Raw genomic sequence first — 10,711 nt, forward strand, 5'->3', positions numbered from 1 at the left:
TGCCTGGCAGTGCTCAGGGAACCCAATGGGATGCCCGGGATCAAACCCTGGTAGGCCTCATGTGAAGCAAATACCCTCCCCGTTATGCTGTTGCTCCAGCCCCAATGTGCGAAGCCATTCGGACCTCAAACCCTCCCCCTGGATGGGGTGCAGTCCAGAACAAGCTCCAGTTCCCCACCCATTTCTACCTAAAGCAGCTGGAGAGATCAGCCCATGGCAAATTGTAAGGAAATTTATTTTCCAACAGCGCTGGCGATTTCTAGCCACACTCACATCCAGTGCGGACTACTGGGTGCAAGGGCTCTTCGCCAGCCCTGAACTGCTGGGGCACAGTCAGTGGCGGGGAGGGAGATCTGGTCCTCTCACTCAGGGAGCCGGCGACCCCCATGCCAGCCACGGTTGTCCTGCCATATGCGGTAGTTGAGAGCGGTGGCGAAGACGAGCCAGGCCAGGTATGGGTAGAGCAGACGGGCAGCAGGCGGGCTCACCCGGTGCCAGGCAAGCGTCGTGGCCACCGCCGCGCCCCCAGTCAGCAGAAGGTCCGCCAGGGCCTGGAGACGCGGGGGAAAGGGATAGCTGAGTGAGTGATACCCCGGGAACCCCCCAGCCCTTTCTCTTGAGGATCAGGAACCACAGCTCTAGCCAGAGCTCAGCACCAGGTCTAACAAGAGGGTCCGTAAACCAGGGCCCGAGTCCCAGAAACTTAAGTCAGAGCCTCGAAACTTTCTTCCCTGGGCTGTAGCAATGGGACAGCAGGCACAGTTTGCTTGGTACATGCGGCCGACTCAGGTTTGATCCCCAGCATCCCATATAGCCCCCAGAGCCCCACCAGGAGTGATTCCTGAGTGGGAGCCAGAAAGAAGCCCTGAGCACCATTGGGTGTGGCCCAAAAACAAACCAAAGGAAACTTTCTTCCCTATACAGCCAGTAGGGGGCTCCACAGAATTCCTGCTTCCCCAAGAACTAGTAGACTTAGGGATGGAGTGCCCCGGATCCATCCCTGGGTTATGGGAGGGGGGGACAGGAGGCAAGTCACACTTACCCAGCCCATCTGCCGCTGGCCAAAGAAGATCGGGGGCCATGCCCAATTCAGGGCCAGCTGCCCAGCGTAGAGGCCCAGGGGCACCACGGCCTCCTCTGAGAAGCCCCCCAGCTCCTTCCAGACCATATAGGAGCCATACCTGGAATAGATGAAATGTCAGCGGGCCCTGCCCTAGGTGCTGTGAGATCTCGGGATGCACTTGACCCCTCTGGGCCACCTTTTCTCACAGGGGTGGCGGTGGAGCTTGGCATAAAAGGGATTTCTGATAGATATCTGCCACTACTTTCATCATTGGGGCTGCCAAAGCCAAAAGGAGGCACAAGGTGAGTAGCAGGGGGAGGAGGTTACTGTGGCTGGGCCTTAAGATGTATAGAAATTGGCCCCAGGGAAGGTTATAAAGGCCAAATATGGCAATTGTGAAGGGCTGGGGGCTCTGAGGTGACACCCACAGCCCAGAATGCAGGCACCTCTAGCTTTTCTCCCATAAAAATCTTGGGTGTGGGGCTGAAGAGATAGCATGGAGGTAAGGTGTTTGCCTCTCATGCAGAAGGTCAGTGGTTCGAATCCCAGCATCCCATATGGTCCCCTGTGCCTGCCAGGGGCGATTTCTGAGCATAGAGCCAGGCTTAACCTCTGAGCGCTGCCAGGTGTGACCAAAAAACCAAAAAAAAAAAAATCTTGGGTGTGATGGGGCTGGGGTGATAGCACAGTGGTAGGGCATTTGCATTGCACGCAGCCAACCCCAGATGGACCCTGGTTCAATCCCCGGCATTCAGTCCCCCAGCCTGCCAGGGACGATTTCTGAGCGCTGCGGGGTGTAACCCAAGAAACGGAAAAAAAAAAAGTCTTGGGTGTAAATCAGGCCTCCGCCCCTTCCTCCTACACACAAACCCACACACATACAAACACACTCACTCCTGGGTCTAAACACAAGCGACGTCACTTCTTGCAGTTCCCGCCACAACCACCCAGGGCGTGCCCATCCATCCAGTGCCAAGGTCGGCCTGGGTTTAGGCGGCCCCTTCGCGGGTTGGAGCCATTGCACAGAGGGGAGGGCCTTTGTCTTGCATGCGGGCAACCCGGGTTGATCCCCAACATCCCATCCTGAGCACTGCTAGGAGTGACAGTCTCTTAGTCCAGGGCCAGGAGTCTGTCCTGAGCACTGCCGAATATGGCCCAAAAGCAAAAACCGGGTGGGGGGAAGGCTCCTAAAACCTAGAACGGAGCAGATGGCTGCAAAAGCTTATGAGTCAAGTCACTGGTGGTTGTTGAGGTTCTGGCCCCTCTCCCTGCTCCAAGCACCCCTGAGCCACCACCACTCCGTCCAGGATGCTTGAGGGCTGGCACTGTGGCCCACCATGCCAGGAAGCCAGGGGAAGCCCAGGGAAAGGTCAGTTGTGCAATCGATCCCCAGGGCCTGAGTCTGCCCCCACCTACCCCATGGCCGAGTAGAGGGTCCCCCACACCGGCCCCAGCGTCCAGCGTGGCGGGTGCCAGGCGGGCTTCTGCAGGCTGGCATACCAGCGGAGACCTTCTCCACACACGTAGTGTGATCCCAGGAAGCCCCCGAGGCTGGGCACCAATGTGAAGCCCACGGCGGGCACCCAAGGCGGGGCCATGGCTGCTGCAGCTGCTGTTCTGGAAAGTTCTGCAAGAGAAGACGGGCAGGCTTGGGGTGGGGGTCGCCAGGGCTGGGGGTGTTTCACCACTGTCCACAGGCCCCACTGCAGGTCTGTCTTCTTCGGGAACCCCCAAAGTTTTGTGACTTCCCATCCTGGAGCCCTAGATGGAATCAGGGAGATGCAAGAGAGGTGCCAGCTCCCACCTACAGGGCTACTAGGACCCCTGTTTGTCTTTCTTAGCAGCAGCAAAAAAACTTCCCAGGGGACCAGGGTCGCTCAGCTCCTGGCAACCAGGACTCCCAGCTCTCAGATGCACCCAACCTTGGGTCTATCTCCACAGGCATAAATGGTGGCCAGTGTTTACCTACCCATGTGTATCATTCATTCACGATGCAAGCATTCATGATGCATTCCTTCAAGTGCTTCTTTATTACACGTTCATTGCATATTTGCTTATTGTGCATTCTTTGTGTCTCCCTTCACACGTTCATTACCCACCGCCCATTCAGCTACAATGGCCTCAGACAGCTTGGGGTCCAAGTCTGTGTTCCCCACTACTGCGGCTTCAGGCCTCACCTTCGACCTTCCACTCCTCTGCAAATCAAGACTCAATGCAGCTTAGGGTTGTCTGGTAAGGACCATCTCCCGAGTCCCAGTTCTCCCAGGGACAGAGCAACCTACCCGGCTTCACAGCACTCGGCCGGTCGGCCCGGTGCTGGACAGGAGGGACTCACACTCCCCACAGCCCCTATAGGCTGTCAGAGCTCAGGGCACCATCTCATGTGGGGTGATCATTGGTCTGGTCATTCCTGCCCCCCCCCCAATGGCCCCAGCGGCCATGCTGAGGTCTAGGAACTGCCCAGTAGGTCAGGACAGAAGAAGGAGAAGCAGCCAGGCTGCTCCATGGCCTGGGCCTCAGTTTCCCCACCGCACAATGAGGGACTGGTTTTGGTTGTTGTTGTGGTTCTGGTTGTTGAATCTATTTCTTGTTTGGTTGTTTTTTTTTGTTTTTTGGTTTTTTTTTTTCGGTTTGGAGCTATACGCGCGGTACTCAGGGGTTACGCCTGGCTCTGCACTCAGAAATTACTTCTAGAGCAATAGCATAGTGGTAGGATGTTTGCCTTGCACACAGTCTACCCAGGATGGACCCAGGTTCAATCCCTGATATCCCATGTGATTCCCCAAGCCTGCCAAGAGCATTGTTTTCTTTCTTTTTCTTTTTTGTTTTGTTTTTATTTGGGGGGGGGGGTCATACTCGGCGCCACTTAGGCGTTACTCCTGGCTCTGTGCTCAGAAATTGCTCCTGGCAGGCTTGGGGGACCATATGGGATGCCAGGGATTGAACCAGGGTCCATCTGGGGTTGGCTGCGTGCAATGCAAATGCCTACCACTGTGCTACCACTGTGCCAGGATTTGAACCACCCTCCGTCCTGGATCGGCTGCATGTGCTATCACTTGTCAGGAGCAATTCAGAGACAGGAGTAACCCCTGAACACCGCTGGGTGTGGCCCCAAAACAAAACCAATAAAGAAACTACTCCTGAAGGGCTTGAGGAACCTTTTATGGGATCCCAGAGATTAAATACAGGCCAGCTGTGTGCAAAGTAAAGTCCCTCCCCACTGTGCTCTTGTTCCAGCTCCCTGGTTGTTGAATCTGGAAGCAATAGTTAGCAGGAGACAAAAACCACACTTGGGGGTCCAGAAAACAGAACCCAGAGGACAGAATAGTGCCCAGGCTCTGGAAGATGCCTGCTGGGGGTTGGCAGAAGACAGAGGCCAGGCAGGAAAGCAATTTGGGTGAAAGGATTAAGGCAGGAGTGGCTGGGAGTGCTCGCTGTAATTGGAGGCCCAAGTTTGAACCCAGCACTGCAGGGTCCCCCTCAAGTACCCTAGGAACAACCTCCAGCATCTGGCCAGGTCGACTGCATGCAAGGCAAATATCTTACTGCTGTGCTATCACTCTGGTTCCTCGGGGTTTTTTTTGTTTTGTTTTTTGTTTTTGGGTCACACCTGGCAGCGCTCAGGGGTTACTCCTGGCTGTCTGCTCAGAAATCGCCCCTGACAGGCACAGGGGACCATATGGGATGCCGGGATTCGAACCACCGTCCTTCTGCATGCAAGGCAAACACCCTACCTCCATGCCATCTCTCCAGCCCTCTGTTTTGTTTTAAAATAAAGCCAGGCAAGAAGAGGCTGGAGTCATGATATATGGGGGTGGGAAGGAGGGTACTCTTGGCTGAAGGTTTGGGGTCCTGTTTGGCATCAGAGTAAAGGATCAGGCAAACCAGAGACAGGAAGTGCTCCTGGTTTGGGGCTCCACCAGACGAGGATGGAACAAAAGTACAGCGAGTGTAACACTTGCCTTTTACGGGATTCAATCCCCGGCACCCCATATGGGCTCCTGAGCCCCACCAGGAATGCTCCTTGAGCACAGAGCCTAACGTATCACCTAAGCATCTCCAGGTGTGGCCCCAAAACAGGACAAGACAAAATCAAAAGTCACAGGAAATACAGAAACAGTCTGTGTGCCCCCAAACCAGGGTCCCCCACAGACTGGTCTCCCCCAATAAACTTGGAGGGGCTGTATTTGTGTGAACCCACTTTCAACATTGAGGCCAGAAAAGCAGAATATTCAGAAAGTAGAAGGCAAGGCCGAGGGATCCCACAATGTTGCAGGCGACAGACCTCGGGGTCCTGAGTTCCAGTGCCGCTGCCACCCACCTGTGGGGGACGCGTCTACGGTGGCCCCACTGTCCTGAGCCCCCAGGGCTTCCACAGAGTGGGGCCAGGTTGGGAGTGTGCGACCCCAGCCCCGCAGGTGAGACCCCCATATGCAGCAGCACAAAAGCCAGCGACCCATGGCGGGTGCATGTCGCCACTGCAGTGCCCTCTGTGAGCACTGTCCAGGGAGCAAGGCCCCAGCACCGCAGCCTCAAAAGGCAGCACTAGATGAGACCTAAACGGACTTCAGCGAGCGCCCCCAAATGCCAGGAACTGCCCCCCAAACACAGAGCTCAGTGGCTGCAGTTCAACTCAAAGTTCCCCACCCCAGCTCTGTGGGACAGACTTGGCCACCCCTACCCCATTGGGCTGTATCTCTAAGGAATGTGAAGGATGCTGAAAGGAGCCCCAGGGCCGGAGCCATACATAGCACAGCAGGGAGGCCTCTTGCCTTGCAAGCCGCCGACCCAGGTTCCATCCCTGCCTCTGGAGCACCACCAGAAGTGATCCCTGAGTGCAGAGCCTGGAGTCAGCCCTGAGCACCGCTCTGTGTGGCCCCAAAAGGAAATATAAGAATAAGAAAAGGAACCTTAGTGAGTGCAAGGTCTGGCCTGTGGCTAGATCCCCAGTTACACCCCAGCTCTCCCACCTGTTGAACCAGCTAAGGACACTGAGAAAACAGCCACCCCATCCAGGAGCCCGGCCAGTCTCAGTGTCCTTAGCTGGTACCCACTGCCCACCCCCCAATCCACCCACTGCCTTCAGGGTGCCTCACTGTGGAGGCCGGAGAGACGAAAACAGGCTTGGGCACAGGCTTTGCATAAGAGGAGGCCTCAGGGTCGAGCCTGGAAACCGCTGGATTCTCCAGACAGCACTGAGCACTGTTCAGTGGAGCCTGACAGCGGTTGGGGGTGAGGTTCAGGTGACACAGGAGAGGATCATGCACCCACCAGGTGGGTGGGGGTCCTGGGAGGGGAACTCTTGGGGGACACTGGCAGGGTACAGCCCCCTACTGCGTCCCAACTGGAAGCCCCCACACCCCAGAAGACCCCCAGACCTCACCCTGGGCTCCCAGCAGCCTTGGAGGGGGCTGGGTTGGGGGGCTCTGCGCAGGCTGATCTCAGGGGCCTCTCCGAGCAGCGCCCCGGGAATCTAAGGCCGGTAACGGGCCCCTGCCGCACCCGTCCCAAACTTGGCTCCCCAATACTTGGAACTCCCGGGGCGGGGTCCAAACCGAGCAGGCCAGGCGGCGGCCTTGAGTCACTCCCGCCCGCGCCCGGGCTCAGCTACCCCCAGGGCGGCCGAGGAAGGCCCGGGGCCCAGGACAGGGCGCGGCGGGGTGGGGTGACAGGCAGGGCGGGGTGCAGGAACCCCGCGATCGCAGCGGCAAGGAAGGGTTGGGGGGCCCCCCCGGGAGCCGAGCCCCACGCAGAGGTCCCCTGGGCCACGCTTCCGAGTCCTGCCTCAGTTTCCCCGCTTGCACCTAGCAGGATTCCCCAGCACATACCCCCATGCAAGGGGTCCCCACTCACCCACTCAACCGCGACCTGATCGCTCGGGGAAGGTTCTGCACCGCGGAAGGCGGCGGCCCAGGGCTCCAGGCTGCACGGCCCCCGGGCACACCCCGTCCCGGCCTCCAAGCCCCGCCCCGGACACGCCCCTCCCCGGCTTCCCGGCCCTACCTGGCCGTAGAGGCCACGCCCCGGTCACGCCCCTCCCATGAGGCCCGCTACGGCTTTCAGACTCCGCCCCGGACACGCCCCTCCCTGGCCTTCCGGCCCCACCTAACCTTGTGGGACACGCCCCGTACACGCCCCTCTTATGAGGCTCGCTATGGCTTCGGGCCCCTCCCCGGACTCGCCCCTCTCTGGCTTTCAGGCCCTATGTTGACCTGAAGGCCCCGCCCCGGACACGCCCCCTTCGTGGTATGGTGGTCACGCCTACTAAAACTCCACCTCCTTCCTGTCCTGGCCAGCCGCTCTGAGCGCCTGATGTTGCTGATGGCAGGTTCAAGGCCCAACGCAGAGCCTGGAGGATTAACGGGCTGCGCCCCGCCCGGCTCCCCGGCACACCCAGAATTCTTGCTGCAGCCCTGGAGCACTGGCTGCCTGGTGCCAGGCTGACGAGGCCTCCATCGCAGCATCTGTACAATGAACGGGCATGGGATAACAGAGGGCGCTGGCGAGGGCAGGCAGGACCCGGCAGGGGCCCCCCAGTCTTCTCCTGCTGCCTGACCTATGCCCCAAGCCTGCGCCCCATTTCCCGCGCCCCTGCCACCCTAGCTGACTTGCCGCCCAGTGCCCCTTGGCCCAGAGGAGACCCAGGTGCCCAAACTGGTCCTCCCGGACCCAGGTGACGCTCAGCTGCTTCTCCAGGGCCAGAGCTGAGTTCGGCCTCCAGGGACGCAGGCAACTCTTGGCTGCAACGACGAAGCTAATCAGACTGTTGTGGCCCCTTGCACTTGCTTGTCTTTGTGTGTTTTGGGGGGCTACTCCCAGGAACCGTCCGTGGTGCCAGGCTTCCTACGTGCAAAGCATGTTGGCCTAGGAAAACCTTTATCTGGGCCCCTAAAAGTCTCAAGATCTGGCACTGGCACGGGGGTTGGAAAGGTCTGACCACACCCCGGAGCTGCCCTCTTCCTGTAAGAAGGTGCCCAGGCTGCAGGCAGGCACCCTCAGTTCCCCGGAAGGAGCTGGCGGGTAGCCTCCCCCCTGCCACACGTAGGAGTCTGGGCCCAAGTGGGCACCGGGAGACAGAGATCTATGAGACCTAATGCCCGCTCCAGGTCGGTATCAAAGAGGAGGGCTTAGCACAAACATTGCCCCACCATGAGGTTGACTCCCTGTGATATAGGAGACCCCTGTACCCTAAATCATGCTTAGCTCTGGACGCCCAACTCTGTGCTTGGATTACCCTAAGGACTGCTGAGTTCTAATTTACCTCGCCAGCCTCATTCCCCACCCCCAAAACCTAGACTACCCTCTGGACCCTTGGAGCAGAGACCATCCCCCTCAGTGGCTGTTTCTGTCACCACACCCTTGCTCTGCTCAGGATGCTCCCTGGGCCACAGGGCCCAAATGAGGGGGTCACACCAACCTCCTGACCCCCACCCCTACTCCTCCACCTGCCTATAGGCTGCTTCTCCTGTCCCCACTGAGAACTGCCTGCACCCTATCCCACTGCATCTCAGTGTGTCCAACCTGACATTCCAGGGATGCCCCAGGGCATCCCTCAGTGGGCTCAGAGCCCAGACCCAGGACCCTGGTTGGGGATATTGCAGGGAACACACAGATGCGACCCAGCAAATTCAGACAACAGCTGGGTCCCCCTGGGAGGAAGGCGGGGTGCCGATCCTGATCCACCACAGCTGGAGGGACATCCCCAGGGCCACTGGCTCTGTGCTGGTAGCTGAGCTCCCCACCAGGTGTCCATCTTTCCTTCCTCTTTGTATTGACACACGGTTGTCGCTTGGCACTGGCCGTTTTTCCCAGGATGGCTGCTTGCTTCATACCTTCACAACTGTTTCCTTCCCTTTCCAGCAGCCCAGACCTTCCCTGATAACGTGTTGACTACATTGTTTTCTTTCTTTTTCTTCTTTTATTTTGGAACACACCCCTTGATGCTCAGGGGTTATTCCTGGTTGTGAGCTAAGGGGTCATTCCTGGCAGTGCTGGAGAGGGGAACTATAGGGGAGGCCGGGGATCGAACCCCAAACCCAGATTGCTGCATGCCAGGCAGACGCCCTCCCGCTGTGCTATTGTTCCAGGCCCCTACATAATTTTTAATCAGAGATGTCCAACAAGGGACATAAAACATCTCTGTTAGGGGAGGTTCAGCTAGGGCACTTGCTTTGCAGGCATCAGACTCGGGTTCCATCCATGGCACTCTCTGTGGTCCCCTGAGCACTGCCAGGAGTGATCCCTGAGCTCAGAGCCAAGAACAAGCCCTGAGCACCACTGGGTGCGGCAGAATCAACACTTCTGCTATTTTGAACTAGTCCTAAGAACACTCCATCCCACCCCCTCCCAGGTGAATGCCCAGTACAGCGCCAATGTCCCCACCACCCCCTGGCACCTCCTGGCTCGTACCCAGCTCTCCTCCCTGCCACCTCTCCCCGACTTCTGGGATGAACCCCGCCCACTGCTTTCCTTGGCAGATTTTATTCATAGGACCAGATGGAGTGGTTTCAGCAGCCCAGGGCACAAGACAGAGGATGGGTAAAGGGCCTGGCATGGCCCCAGAACCCTAGCAGGCAAGAGGGAGTGTGCACAGAGGCATAGCCAGTCCTCGGAAGAAATGCCCAGAGGTGGGGCCCAAGTGCCACTCTCAGGAAACGTTGGGAAATGGAATAAATGCCCCATCAGCCTGTGATCAAAAGCGGACAAGTGCAAGCAAGATCTGGGCTGGGGGCAGGAGCGATAACACAGAGGGGAGAATGTTTGTTTGCCTTGCACGTGGATGACCCATATTCAATCCTTGGTGACCCATGAGGGCCCCCAAGCACCCCAGGAGTGATTTCTGAGAGTCAGGATTAATCAACCCCTCAGTACTGCCGGGTGTGGCCCAAAAGCCAAAGCAAAAATAAAATTGGACTGAGTCACTGCTGCCTGACCACGTGTTCAGACGGTTCTAGGCTACCCCGGTCCCCTGTGAACAGATTCAGCTGATCCTGCAGTGCAGGGGGTTCGGAGACAATTTGCAGAACAGGTGTCACTTCTCCATTTGACCTCAGAGTTGGGGTTGAAGCCAGCGCCCCCCAACACACACACATATACCTGCACTGCTCAGCCTCTTTGGAACTCACTGCATGCTGTGGCTGAGAGAGGCTTGGCTGAGTAGAATCCAAGTTAGGGGGTGTAAGAAGATGTGGATCTTGACCGGGAAGGGGCCGTAGTCTGAAGCTCAGTTCAGCTGGGATGGGGGCTCATGGCAGAGTGCTTGCCTTGCATGTGTGAGGCCTGGGTTCTGATCCAGACATGAAAGAGCACACAGGACAGAATTGGGTGTAACTTGTTGATCGCCCATTTCACTTATTGTTCACGCAGGCCTTTTCTCTTTATTTGCTTTTAGTTTTGGGTAGTACCTGGCGGTGCTCAGGGCTTACTCCCGGTTTTCGCTCAGGAATTACTCCTGGTGGTATTGGGGACAATAGGGGGCCATATGTGAGACAAGAGATTGAACCTGTGTCTGCAAGGCAAATGTCCTACCCACTGTGCTATTCCTCCAGCCCCAGATCTTTTTTTGTTTGTTTCTTTTAGGTCACACCGGCTCAGGGTGTTACTCCTGGCTCTGCATTCAGAAATCGCCCCTGGCAGGCTCGGGGGACC

The 10,711-nt window shown here is 57.7% G+C and overlaps 1 protein-coding gene across 1 annotated transcript; it reads right to left on the reverse strand.

Moving 5' to 3' along the window:
- Positions 1 to 211: 211 nt before the first annotated feature.
- TSPO (translocator protein) lies at positions 212 to 7,016 on the reverse strand. The gene is made up of 4 exons (XM_049771718.1): positions 6,917 to 7,016; positions 2,480 to 2,690; positions 1,043 to 1,181; positions 212 to 551 (listed from the first exon to the last, which is right to left on the reverse strand). Exons 2-4 carry the CDS (start codon positions 2,659 to 2,661, stop codon positions 363 to 365), a joined length of 510 nt encoding a protein of 169 aa, XP_049627675.1. The 5' UTR covers positions 2,662 to 2,690; positions 6,917 to 7,016; the 3' UTR covers positions 212 to 362.
- Between the last annotated feature and the right edge of the window lie 3,695 nt (positions 7,017 to 10,711).

The sequence above is a fragment of the Suncus etruscus genome, chromosome 4 (assembly GCF_024139225.1).
Source record: "Suncus etruscus isolate mSunEtr1 chromosome 4, mSunEtr1.pri.cur, whole genome shotgun sequence".
In the NCBI taxonomy this organism is placed as follows: Eukaryota; Metazoa; Chordata; class Mammalia; order Eulipotyphla; family Soricidae; genus Suncus; species Suncus etruscus.